At 34.3% G+C, this 15,002-nt stretch overlaps 1 protein-coding gene across 1 annotated transcript in view; it reads right to left on the bottom strand.

The window, feature by feature from the left end:
* Positions 1-1,096: 1,096 nt before the first annotated feature.
* LOC108910219 (protein NEDD1) overlaps positions 1,097-15,002 on the bottom strand; it is a 67,370-nt gene continuing 53,464 nt past the window's right edge. Inside the window, exon 2 of the mRNA XM_018714768.2 lies at positions 1,097-2,866. Within this exon, the coding sequence (XP_018570284.1) occupies positions 1,198-2,862 (1,665 nt within the window). The 5' untranslated portion in view covers positions 2,863-2,866 and the 3' untranslated portion in view covers positions 1,097-1,197. The remainder of the gene's footprint in view (positions 2,867-15,002) is intronic.

Genomic DNA, 15,002 nt, shown 5'->3' with positions numbered 1-15,002 from the left:
CAAATACAGATGCTTTACCACTTATAAAGTTTGATAGAGATATGCTAAAAGCAATGATGCCTACAAGAGTTGTAATTACACGAATAATCACAAATAAATGAGATAATAAATAAACTTTTCAGCTAATGTTGTTATTGTTGTTGGGAATTTGGGGAGTTATCTCTCTAAACGAAATGAACAAACTGACCGTTAATAAAATGGGTGCAGGATGAATATAATGTATTATATAATTAATAAAAATCAGCATTAAAAATGTCATCACCAAACAAAGTGGATGATATCGATCTTCAAAATGAGGTCATAAAGAATATCACATTTCAGTAATAGTCACACTAGTGTCAAATGAACTACCTATTAACAAACTAAAGCAAAAATATACTTGGAAAATTAAGTCAGAATTGGTAAAAAGCACGCATTAGGTTCTAAAAGAATAATAAAAGTAAAAGTTTTAGGCATGCCATTGAACCATTTGTAATTATTGAAACTAATTTTTATAATAATAATTTAGGTAGTCATGTTAAAAAGAGGTCAAAAACAAAAATTGTAACCTCGACACTCTGCAGTTCTTATAAAATAAACCCGTAACTATAATAATAGATTAATTAAATATAGAGAATACTAAAATAGAATTTAATTTACATTCTATTTTGTATTGTTGTCATAAAAAGGGATTATATTACATAGAAGTATCATATTCTATTAATATAATTAGCAACATACAATGATTTAATTGTAAATAGATTGAAAGTTTTATTTTGTAAACAGGGAATGTGTACTGCCATTAATCTTCATTTGCATCAAAAAAATATTGCGGTCAAAAACCTACTTATATCCGGCCGACCTGTGAATGGCAATGCACTTTCATCCTAAGAAATTTTACGTGTTAATGAATTATTAGAATAATAAAAGCGTTTAGCATGAACTGTCTTTCAGTTAACATCAACTTTACCCCAACACCAAAATTTAAAACTACTGCTGAGCTTGTTATAAAAGATTTCTTATTTTTTCATGTGCTAGGTACTAATTTTTATAAAGTTACTCAGGTAAACTGATGATCTAAGTAGTAAGGTTAAAAAATAGAAACATTTTTATTTTTACAGGTTCTATTGAAATATATAAAAGTAGTAATTCAAGTGGTATTTTACATTTCTTCCTTAATATCATTAAATACCAAGAATAAGCCTATACATATAATTTCTACTTATGTTGCTCCATCTGAGCCTGATCAGTTACAGTTAAAAATGCAACTTGTTGTTCCAAGAACTCAATCCTCTTTTTCAACTGTTCGTTTTCTTCCATTAGGTAATTATTTTCAGCATGTCTAGGAGAATCAGTAGTTAAATCATCCCTAATGCTGTTGCAAAAATTTTCTACTTTAATAAACTCCCTCACCATTGCCATTTGAAAGTCTAAGAGCATCCTCTTAATCTGGTAAGTAGTATGAGTTGCTTGGAATTTTATGTCAGTTCTTATTTCCTCTAAAGTTGCTTTCACATCCTCTTTAACTGTTTCTTTAATAACAGTTTGTACATCGGATAAAGTCAAATTTGCATAACCCTGATTTACGGTATAAGATGGAGATCTTATGTTTTTAAAATTTTGTGGAAAGAATTTTGGTGTGGACGACATTTGGATTTGTTTAGAGTCTACTAGACCTATCTTGTCATGAGTACTTTTCTGAGCGGAATTATTCTTATCCTCGGGCCATTTTTTGGTACTTTCGGTAGAAACATCTTGTTGAAATGATTCTAATGTATTATTTTTGTCCAATCCCAAAGCAGCAAAAAAGGAATCTCCTGCTTCCATGGAATTTCCGGAAGTTTTTATACTTTCTACCATTTCATTAGAGGGAATTTGAATAAACATGCCAAAAATATCGCTGTCGCAATTACTGGGCTCCTCTAAGGTTTGGATAGGAACTATACTGTCATCTGAAATACTACTCGAGCTTGCACTTTTTGAATCTAAGCTTCTTTGGAAAATTAAGTGTTTCACCGCACTAGTATGACCAGAGAATGAATGTACTGGTTCTTGAATGTTTCTAGAGTCGTATATATATACTCTTCCATTTTGTGATCCCATTACAAAGTAAGTACCCTCAGGAGAAAAATCCACAGCTGTAATGTTGTTTTCTACTGGAACGCTGGCAATACGCTTACTATCTATTATGTCATAGAAACAGAACTGACGATCCGATCCAGTTGATACCACTAAGTCAGAATTTACAGGAGAAAAAGCTACAGATGTTACTGGAGCTTTATGAGCTTCCATTGTAAATTTTACTTTATTAACATTACTATCCCAAACAACTACTATACCTTCATTGCTCCCTCCTATAATGAGATTTCTCTTAAACCGATTTGCTCTCAAACTAGTTACAGATCTAGATTTAGGTACTCTGAGTGTACAAGAAAGATTGTTTGTTGTGTTACTGAAGAGTAAAATATCACCATTTGTACAACCAGCAACGCAATGAGTGTCTTTGGCAGTAAAGTCAACATGGGATATTAAACTAGAAGCCCTTGGAAATCTCTTTGTTGTATTCTTCATTTTAATATCATAAATAAATACCTGTCCTCCTTTAGTACCCAGAGCAATAAGTTTCTTTGTAGAGTTTAGAAAGGCGACACAAGATGGCTCATCGACATCTTGGATTGTTCTGATAAGTTTCAATTGGTCTTTTACGCTCACAACATCGGCGTGGCCGGAAAATGGGACCAAAGATAGCCAGTTCCCATCTCTGCTCCACGATATGCTACGTATGGGTCCTTCCACCTTGTTACCAGGTTGGTAGTGATGCATAACATTTCCATTGGGGAATTCATGAAATTTCACAGTAGTAGAAGCCGAAGCGACAAACATTTTCCTGCAATTAAAAAATAGATCTGATTTCTACAATATAACAATATCTAGAGTAATAACAAATAACATGAAAATATAAATTATAGTAATTTTATAATCATTTGTAGGATAAAATTTAATGAGTTTTTTAGATTATTGTTATTTAGTTTAGGCAATTTTAGTTTATACATACAGTGTGTTTCACCACCTCTGTATTTAGGATGGCGTTGGCCGATTCCCAAAATTCATTTTTTATGTGATAGTATTCAGAAAGACCTACTTTTTGATATTATATTTTTTGATATGTGATCTTTTCTACGACCTACTATCAGTAAGAAAAGACACTGAAAAATTCAAAAAACATATTAGGCATTTTTTTAAGAAAGAAATAGATAGCATTTTCGATTTGATCACCTCAAAACCCTAAATACAAACGTTCATTATTATAGCTTTTACAGGGTGTTCACAAAATCGGTGCAAACTTCGAAAAATTTCACTCATTGCAGAGTGTCCTGTATTAACAATGGAAAATATTTTCAAGGTATTTTTCCATAATTTTAGTAATGAGGTTTCATTGATTTCACTCATACAGGTTTTTATTATACCAAAAATGCATGAGTTTTACTGTTTTCTATTAGCCCATTATCATTTGGTATGCACTGATCAATTCGTCTCCTCTTATTTCTAATAACGCTCCTCAACTGATGTGGTCTTCGACATGCTTGTCTAATTCTATTATATAAATTTTAATTAAAAAAATTAATGTGTTTTGTGGGATTTTATATGATAGAATAATCGGGCCCTTTTTTTAACGTTAATCTAAACGTAGATTTTTTTGAATTTTTTAATAATGATTGCTGGCATTCAGCACTTCCTCTTCTTATAAGACAGAACTTCTACCTTCAACTAGATGGAACACCTATTTATAATGCGGTAGTACGTTATTGGTTGAATGAGAATTTCCCGAGAAAGTGGATAGGTCGCAACAATCTGTTAGATGAGTGGCCGTCAAGAGCTCTACACTTGACGCCTCTTGATTTATTTTTAAAACAAGCCCCAGAACAGAGAAGATTTATGTAATAGAATTAGACAATCATGTCGACAAATACCACCACATCAGTTGAGGAGAGTTATTAGAAATAAGAGGAGACGAATTGACAGTGCATACTAAATAATGGTGGACTAATAGAAAAGAGTAATATTTAATTTAATAGTTTTGTAACGTACAGCCAAAACGGTGATAGATACAAAAAATCTGATATCGGTTCCGTCCTCTTTTTTTGAGTTTACTTCGCTGGTACCAAAAGATCTTGGCTAACTTGATTAGTTTTAGATATTCAGGCTTTTTTGAAAAATCTCCGTTGTTATTAAATTTAGAAGAAAAAAATTTGAACATTATTTGTTCTATTTTTTAGGAGGAAGCCATTGGCGCACTCAGATTTTTTACAAATCGCACAGTTTTTCCGATTTTATACCGGGTGTCTCATTTTAAAAAATACACGTGAATATCTCTTAAGTTAAGGGCTTAATGAAAACATTTTTCAAATAAAAGTTGTAGGGTTTTGAGGGTGACCTTGACCATGACCTTCGAGGTCATTTGAAGTCATTTTAGTTTTTGTTGCAAAATTCTACTTTTGAGACCAGAAATGAGAAGAGCGGCCCATTTCACGTCCATCTATGACATTGACCTTGACGGTCATTTCAAGGTCAAGTTAATTTAATTTTTCAAATAGAAACCGGTATCTTTCAGATCAAAATAGAAAGTACGGAGAATTTTGCTTCCGAATATAACCTTGATCATGACCTTATGTTTCAAAAGTCATTTGAAGGTCGTTCTAGTATTTTGCAGGCAAAACTTTAATCTTGTTCATATTTTTCGTTTTGATATGTGGGGCTCGCCATAATTTTCTAGAATACCCATTAACCCTTTGCGGCATGCATTTGTTATTCAAATGTTTTTGAACTCGGACTAGCTCAGAATTTAGTAATAGTTAAATCTGATACGGCGGATCCAATATGTCGAATACTCGGCTCGACCTTGAGTTTTAACGTAGGTTGAAGTGTTAATCCATATGATTATTAAATATGTTTACCAAAAATTGGTCGGCCATATTGGATTCGAATATTTTCAAATTTTGACTTCATATTCGCCCTCGAAAACCCCCCGAGTACACTATTCGGCAAGACGAAAATGAATTTTGCAACAAAAACTAAAATGACCTTCAAATGTCCTTGAAGGGCATGATCAAGGTCATAGTCGAATATAAAATTTTCTGCTCTTTTCATTTCTAGTGTCATAAATATGTGTTTCCATTTGAAAAAATCAACTTGACCTTGAAATGACCTTGAAGGTCATGGTTAAGGTCACCATTAGATGTCCCCCTCAAAACCATACAACTTTTAAATTTTTTCATTAAGCTCTTAACTTACGAGATATTCACGTGTATTTTTTTAAATGGGACACCCAACATAAACATAGGTTATTTTAAATAGAACACCTTTCAAAATTTATAGAACCAAGCTTTCAATCAGTCAAAAATAAATTAACTGTCAAGATTAAACGACAAAAGACGAATACTAAATAAATCACATGGCCAATTGAAAAAATACCTATACATTTTTTGCATTTTTCTTCATATAGGCAAATACAAATCTATTATCTATTATTATACAGGGTGGTCCGAATTTTATGAAAGAAACTTCGAGGGCATAGATCTCTTTAAAATAGTAGGTGTTTGCCTTATAAACATAGGTCTGAAACCGCCTCGTTTTAGAGTTACAGCTGTTGAAGTTGTTAAAAAAAATTGATTTTTTGCTTATGTCTCCGGAATCTATTAACCGATTTCAATAAAATTTAGTACAGATAATATATGATAGTAGGCCTTGTATTCCCTAAAATATGAACTCTAAAGGTTCAATCAGTGGTGTACAACTGGACAGGGTCACCCTCTTTTTTATAAAAAAAACCTACGCCACTGTATTTTTTACATGCTATTGGACGGATTTATATTCTATTGCACAAAATATGTAAAAAAGGTAACTTAGATTTTTTCCCTAAGATTCACCATTTTCAAGTTATTCATACTAACACAATCCCCTTAGAGCAGACGCTTCTAACCATAATATTATAAGAATATTTCTTAGTTTATACTTAAAACTAAGTGTAATTTGTAAGCATATCAACAAAATTCTTTACACTCGTCGCTTTCATCTCTTTGGATTAAAACGATATTTGGAAAATTACGACGGAGCAATGAAAGGCACAGAAATGAAATTTAAAGAGCATTTGACGACGATCCTCGGCTAAGTACACGAAAAACGTCTCGGCAACTTGGGGTGAGTAAATCGAAAATTTGAAAAGTTCTACATAAGGATGGCAGCAATCCGTACCATTTACAACCTGTGCAAAATTTACTTCCGAGAGGTTATTAGAATTCTTACTAGAAATACTTTGGACTGATGAGGCTGCGTTCACAAGGCGAGGGGTAGTGAATTTTCACAATTTGCATATTTGGTCACAAGAAAATCCTTATGGAATTCGGACAAGATCTTTTCTGTGAAAGTATGGCTCGGAATAATTCGCAATAAAGTATGTGGACCTTTCTTCTTGCCACCCCATTTAAATTCCCAGTCATTTATAAACTTTCTAGAAAACCATCTATTTGAATTATTAGAGGATGTTCCATTAAATATACGACAAAATAGCTGGATACAAATAGATGGTGCTCCTTGAGGGGAATAATACAAGAATGGCTTAATGAAAATTATATGGAGTGATAAATTGGCAGAAGACCAAATGCCTATGTCAACCATAATGGTGGGGAGGATCCAGTGTCTTGGCCAGCCAGATCGCCAGATCAAAACCCTCTGGATTTCTATGTTTGGGGTTACCTATCTGAAAAGTAAAGTTTACTCTACTCCAATAGATACTAGACTACAACTACTGTAGCGAATAGAAAACAGGTGTAATGAATTAAAATAAAACCACCACATGTCATTAGATTTAATTAGTTCTATTAATAGAAGATGTCAGAAGATGTGGATGGTTCGCATTTTAAACAATTGCTGTAAATACGTAACGTTAATTTTGTTTCTTGTTTAGTTGTTGTTGCTTGGTAAATGTATTTTATTATTAATTTGATAAATTGTTCTTCTCCTAAAGATTAGGCCTCCAGGGGAAACTAAAACACACCAGGAACACTACCTCACAGGTGATATGGAAAGAATTTTGTTAAATTGCTTATAAATTGCACTTACTTTTAAGCATAAACATAAATATGCTTGTAATATTATGGTTTGAAGTGTCCACCACAAGGGGATTGTATTGATATGAATAACTTGAAAATGGTGAATCTTAGGGAAAAAATCTAAGTTAGCTTTTTTACGTATTTAGTGCATTAGAATATAAATCCGTTACAATAACTTGTAAAAAATACAGTGGCGTAGGTTTTTTTTTATAAAAAGGGGGCGACCCCTGTCCAGTTGTACACCACTGGTTGAATCTTTAGGGCTCATATTTTAGGGAATACAAGGTCTACTGTGATACATTATCTGTACCAAATTTTATTGAGATCGGTTAATAGATTCCGGAGATACAAATAAAAAATCAATTCTATTTTAACAACTTCAACACCCTGTATCTCTAAAACGAGGCTGTTCCAGACCTACGGCAAGTCTTCAAGGTTATATCTTCATAACTTTTGCGTATCCTAGTTTTATATAATTTGATTAAGTTTTCTTGAATCTGCAATCAATTCTGAACAAAAAATGTGGTCTTGTTTCATAGCTCAAAAATGAACCGTTTTCGAGTAAATTGGGTATAAATTATCGACTGCATTAATTCGTAGAAAAATGCATGTAAAGATTTTATTTGTTGTTATCTAGTAGTTATACAAAACAAAGTTGTTTACCGTTTCCCATGTAGCTGCGGCTCAATGAATATGAACAAACTAAAAAAATTTTCTATTAATTATTTAATATTTGGTTACGTATAGGGGAACTAAATATAAAATTAAAAATTATGTAACATAAACGAAATTATGTTAGCAAAATGACAACATTAAAAATAAAAATAGAAAACAATTATTTCAATAAATGCTCGAAATGCTCCCCATTTACTTCAAGGCATGCCCGACATCGGTTGACCAAGGAATTGTAAACCCTTCGCAAATCAATAATTTTTTGAAGTAAATCGTCTCTCGTGTTACTGGGTTTGGACTATACCAGTTGCTTCATATGACACCAGTAAAAAAAATCAAGCGGGTTGAGGTCAGGGGAGCTGGGAGGCCACATAACAGGTCCATTTTTCTCAATCCAGCGTTCTGAAAAATGTAAATCGAGCCACGCAGATACCTGTCTTCCGTTATGGGGGATGCTCCATCTTGTTGGTGGTACATTTGATTTCGCAAAGCTAAGGGAACGTCATGTAGTGAATACTCTGAATACAAACGGTCTACAATAATTTGAGGAGGCAGAATGATTCTGTTGGAGAATCCTCCACAGACATTTATGGAGTATCTTTTTTGAAACGCGGAGAGTCATGAGGATTTTCAATGGATCAGACATAAAAATTTTTTTAAATTATTTATAACATTTCTCATAAAGGCAGCTTCATCGCTCCACAATATATTTTGATGGAAATTTTCGTCATATCGATATTTTCTAACAACCACCTACAAAATTGTTCCTTTTTTTCGAAATCACCAGGATACAAAGTTTGTACTTTATGTAGTTGGTATGGGTGTGCCAAACAAGCTAGTGACAACCGCCCCCCCCTCACCAGTTATAGCGAGGCAGCCCTAGGACAGCTCAGGGTTGGCATAATTAACAAGGACAACCCCTATGGGAAAATTCCCAAGCATAAGGAGGTCCTTGTCAAAAACTCACTGCGAAAGGAGCTCGACAAGATTATTCCGTCGACCCCTGACTGCACCATAAGACCACCTGTGTATCACACGTGGTCATACTTTGGTAAGATTATCAGAGTATCACACGTTGGCATGGCTAACGGACGCGGTGGGGAATCTGAAGTCCTGGAAGGGTAGTACCCTCGCTGTGGTGCGATCTGACAAGCTGCCAAGGCTGATGAAGGACACCCTCTGGATCCTCGTGGAAGCCGAGGGCAACCTCGAGGAGGGGGTTGAACCACGTAGCCACTTACTCGTTTACGGAATCGGAAACGAGGATTTGAAAACCCTTGAGACAAGGTCGATGAGGATGCATTACATCATCCAATCCCTCATTCTCAAGGCAAAATCACAAAGACCTGCCCCGGAATTGGGCACCACCACCGTGCCACTAGGGATGGAAACGGAGGCAGTAGAGACAAAACCCCACACGGAGATCGCCTCCTCAACCCCTCCATCTCTGGTGCAGGAAGAGGCGGAATTGGGCACCATTACCGCGCCACTAGAGATAGAAGCGGAGGCTGGAGAGGCAGAACCCTATATGGAGATCACCTCCTCAACTCCACCATCTCTGGTGCAGGAAAAGGAGAAGTCCTCTCCTCCCTATGGGAGGATGTGAGGATGACTACCAGAAGCCACCACCATTGTAGTTAAAATGCTCGCCAATAAGGTAAGTGTAACCTGCAACACAGCAGGGCGGCAACGGCTGCCTTATGCCGCCGCCTTGATGTGGAGCAGAATACACTGGCACTAATACAAGAACCCTGGATAATTAAATCCAGAATATCGGGTTTAACCAAACTAACTGGGCGTATTTTCAGCGCACCCAACACTGACAGGCCGAGGACTGCTGTTTACATCCCACGGAATATTAAAACCCAACCGCTACAACATCTCTCAACATCTGACTTGACCGCCGTAAGTGTAGCCAAAGGTAAACAAACTGTGGTTGTCCTAGTATCACACTGCCGCACCCAGAAATGGGAACTTATCATGGGTTGTGACACCAACTCACACCATGTAACTTGGGGCAGTGAAGGCAACAACACAAGAGGTAAGTCTTTATATGATTATGTTATCGCTAACAGCCTCTGCATAAGTAATAGAGGCTGTGAACCGACATTTGTTAACTCTAGAAGTCAAACACTAATAGACGTCATAATAACTACGGCGTATATATCTAATTTAATCCAGAACTGGCATGTGGCAGACCATGCCTCAATGTCAGATCATCGCTGGATAAACTTTGAGATCAATCTTAGTAAGACTCTTATCAAACTGATTTGGGGCCCTCGAGGAACTGACAAGGAAAATTACCTACGTCTCCTCTGGGAAAATTTAATAGCAGTACCGGGACAGGAGCCTAAGAATAATGGAGAAATTGAGGTTTTTGCAAATACCGTAAAATTTGCCATAAAAACAGCATTTGATGCATCCTGCCCTCTCAGGCAGAGCAACAACCCGGTGGAACCACGAGTTGGTGGAACCGCGAGTTGTGCGATTTAAAGAGGAGTGCTAGGAGATCATTGAATAAGGCAAGAAACCTGAAATCATGGAATGAGCTAAAACAAGCAATTATGTTTACATTTGGCGATCAACGAGACGAAGACGATCTTATGAGAGACCTTATAATATTAAAAAAGAAAATAATAAATCATCCCTCCATTTTGGCGAAAAATGTCAAGACACTCTCAGTCTTTTGCTATCTAAAGTAAATTCCTCTGTTATCACTGAAGCTCTAAGAATTGAAAAAATTACTATGTACCGAAATTTAGCCGTGAAGACATTTATAAAAAGACTTAAGGAGCCATACAGCTTAATAGTACGTTGCAGAAACCCTAAAACATTGGAATAAGCCATAAATATCATATCTGCAGAAAACAATCTAAATTATATTAGAAAAGTGACACAAGCCCCGAATAATCCACCAACAAACAAAAATCCACAAATTAATAATTATTATAAACTGCCATGAAGAAACCCTTTACCTGTATATAATACAAGAACAGCTATAACCAATAAATCAAACAAATCATCCGTGTCAATGGCCAAGCAGACCAAATTATTGGCAATAGTAAGCAGGTCAACGTCCGATGACAAATTCATCGTTTGCGAGACCACAAAATCCACAACAAGGTAATACGCCGAGTTCTTTACAAAGGAGACAACAAACTTATCCTATACCCATGAAAACTTCCTCCGGAAACCTTACCATACAAAGAATTATTCCTCAAAGAACAACTTTTCAACGACTTCGTTTCACATTGGAAGAACTTCATTATTCAGATATAAATCAAAACTGTTACCAATATGAAAATACCCTGTAGATCAATATGAACCTATTCGCATTTCTATGAAACAAATCCCGAAAACTTTGAAGAATATGCTGGAACAGAATAATATCCTCCAGAACAAGAAACCGTGATCAATGAATCCGAAAATCAGGATTTTCAGAAGGAACCGTCAACTACAATACCGAAATAATACAAATTTACTCTCTAATAGAAAGTCAATTACCGTATATTTATATCATCAACCTAAAAGAAAATTTCCTTATAGATACAGGATCTACCAAAAATTTAATAAAACCAGAATTCTCAAGAAAACTCTTTAAAAGCAAAATCAATATTGACGATTTTTCAATACAAACTGCACACAATGGAACAACCACACATGAACAAAGTGTAAAGATAAAATTACCCAAAACTTTTAATTCGCACAGAGAACACAAATTCTATTTATTCGATTTCAACCCAAAATTTGGAGGCTTAAAATAGGAATAGATATGCTAAAAGATTTAAAACCATAAATCAGTATTACTAAAAAATAAGTTAATAATAGGGAAAGGAAAAACATTTATTACTCTAAATATGTCAACTTCAGATTCCAAGAAAATTGTAATACCACCCAGAACCGAAATTATAATATCATTAATTTTAAGAGCAGATAGAGAAAAATGAGTATAATACGATAGCGTGATTCAAAAAAAAAAATAAATGCATATTTAAGCAGAAAACAAATTTTCAAATCATTATTTAACCCCTTTTTCAGGCTGTTACTGACCGGCTGACGACAGTCGCTTATTCAGAATTTGTGCACGGCTACGATATGAATAACGCGCCCTAGATGCAACGTTGCCATATTTATATATTTTCGCTCATATAAAGACAATAAATAAACGGTTTGCTCACGTCAGCAAATAATAATTTAAAATGCTATAAAGTATTTTTTTATAATTATGCAATCAACACATTAAATTGTTATTGTTGCCCAGCAAGAACCTCGAGGAGCATGCCTTGCCAAAAATCAGTTTTTATTAACATCATAATGTTAATTTTTTGCTGTAAGCCTTCGGGCTTACTATTATGACTATTATGGCTGCAAAGAAATTAGCTCTATTTCACTTTAAATAAAATTTAATATTGAAGTTACAAAACTCCAAGAGTTCAAGTAATTTCATTTCACAACCATTTCAATTTCATTACAAAAATAATGACATATAAAACCAACACTACTAGATAAATTATAAAGAGAGGGTGAAATGTATGTAGTATTTAAATATTGACTGTAAGTAATAGAAGATAAAAAACAATCGGACGGAGAGAAATAAACAATTCGGTACGTGTTTCCGACCTAGGTTAACCTGTATCTAGGTAAATGACCCACTTTTTAATTTGCACGTGTACAAATAGTCCAGGAGCCAGATAGGGTGCCGTGGCCAACAGAGTGCCACGGCTGCAAACAACTTATTCGTAGTATTTTGAGCTCCTGAATCCAAAAAACTTGGTCGCAAAGCCTGAAAGTGATGAGTTTAATTATCAACAAAATAAATGTTTAAATGGCTGTAAAAAGTTTTTATTTGTATAGCTAGTAAACGGAACCCTATCTGGACCCTAGACTAATACGAACTGCAAAGTAGAGCAAAAAGTTGTCGGTCTTTTATCAAAGGAAAATTGAAAGTAATGAATACGGATGATTGTTTTCCAATGTACGGTTATTACAATTTATCATTTTTAATATTATTAACGTTTTAACGTTTTATAATTTATTATGTTAAATAATACACAGTTTTAGTATTTCAATTTATTATTCAATATGCAGTTGCGTATAACCAAAGTTTACATAATAAATGTAAACTTTAGTGTAAATATAAACTTGGGTGTAACCTAGGTAGGTACTTGTTTTTGAGAAAGTAATATGTTTTTTACCTGTTTAAAATGTCAGCACGAGTAAAACAGCATTCATCCGTCCAGCGCACTTTGTTTTAAAAATAAAAATAAAGTTAGCGTCTGCTGCACTTCGATTTATCTGCAACTGCAAAATTCAAGACGATTGGGGAAATCAGCTGGTTCTAAAGCTTGAACTTTTTGAAAATGGTACGGGTTGAGTGAATTCTCGCGCAATATTCGCTAAACTTTGGTTTGTGATATCTCCAGTCGCCTTGAAATTGTTCTTGTGGAAATAGTAGGCTGCTCCTCGACTAAATTTAAAACAGACTCTATCACATTTAAGTCATTTTGTCGACGTCCTGCACGTTCGCTGCGCCGTATGGTATGATAGATGCAGCTGGAAAAATGCGAGAGATATGGACGGTGGTAGATTTGAATAAACACTTTAAATTGTTCATGGTTTTGTAACTGTGTGTAGTGTATTTTGTATATTTGGGTATTTAGTAGTGTGTCGACTTTTTTTATTTGATAAAATGCGATGTGCCTACAAACAGGTAACTACCTCTGCTTTATTTATTTTCTTTTAACGGAAGTTGACTTCGAGAAGTCAGGCTTGTTAAAACATTCTGCACTAAGTTAATACAATTGTTAAAATTATTTATAATAAAATGCAGCATGCTCCTTTATTTACTTGAATACGTTTAACAGTAAATGTGAACCACACATTATGATGTGAACTTGGCAACGCTGTTCGCTTCAGCCGACAATTGTTCGTGACATTACGTTACAAAATTTTCCGAGCATCCGAGGATCTGCCAGCGCCGCCCTCGTAGCGGGAGTTATGGGTTGATTTCCTTCATTTTTAAGTCGAGTAAAAAATTTTTTTCCGATTTTCTGTCTTTATTAAGCCTTCCGAATACGTGGTTAAAATTAATGACATTATGACTGAATCTCCCTGTATAATAACTAGTAGAATTATGCAAATCGAAGCTCACATGAAAAATCAAGATATATATTCTTCAGAATTATCTGACTTTACATTACTACATAGTACTCATAATCAATTAATGCTTGCTATGAATGAAATAATTAGAGTACTTGATGAACTTGAGACATCTATTACATTTGCAAAATTGGGAAGCTTTCATCCTAGCATAATTGATCCTGAAGATTTTCAAAAAGAATTGCAGCGCATAAGCGGTATTTTAGAGAATCCTAATAAACTACGATATGATGTTAAAAATATTTTATATTATGAACAAATAACGGAAATTAAAGCCTATATAGCCAATAATATTATAACTTTTGAGTTAGAAATTCCTTTAGCATTTTCCATTTATAGGCACTGCCAGTTATATCCTCAGGTTACCAATTCCATATCACAATTCCCAAATTTAAATTTCTAATACTTTCCGATCAATCGTATAGTCTTTTTGATGAACCATGTATTTTATTAAATGATAAAAATTATTTTTGTAAAATATCTAAAACTCAACGTATCAATATAGTCCAGTTGGTAGAGGTTCGGCCTGTGTCGAACCTTGATAACCCGGAAATAACTACACAGGCCTACTTTAAATGATTAGTACAATAACAGGCTAATTTGCTAACAAAGTATTTTATCAGGAAAAAAAGTTATTAACAATTTAATCGTGAAAACATTTTTTTAGTAGTTTTCTTTAAATGCGGAATGACTTTGTACGAAAAATTGCTTAGGACATGATTTTGTTCTTAATAAAAATAGCTACAAAATGGCGGTGGTCCGATTACGAAATTTGCAATAACAAAGACGTGAGATTGAAAAAACCGTTTTTTTAATTTTTGGCAGTATATTTATGTATATTTATAAAATATTCCATTACGGTAGATTAGCCAGCACAATTACCCACAATTTAAAAAATATATATTTTCATCGTTTAGATCCTAAGCTACTTAACATTTTGCGCCTGTTAGCCATACTCGTACATTATTCAACATATCAACATAAAACAAAAACGTATGTGTGGGGTAAACCTTTAACTTTAAGTAAACAATTGTTTAAATTTACTGTTGCATATTTCTAATAGTATACAAGCGCCGAAGAGCG

The sequence above is a fragment of the Anoplophora glabripennis genome, unplaced genomic scaffold, assembly GCF_000390285.2.
Source record: "Anoplophora glabripennis isolate ALB-LARVAE unplaced genomic scaffold, Agla_2.0 scaffold675, whole genome shotgun sequence".
NCBI lineage: Eukaryota > Metazoa > Arthropoda > Insecta > Coleoptera > Cerambycidae > Anoplophora > Anoplophora glabripennis.
The sequence above is the reverse complement of the archived record's forward strand: the minus strand, read 5'-3'. Positions and strand labels throughout refer to the sequence as shown.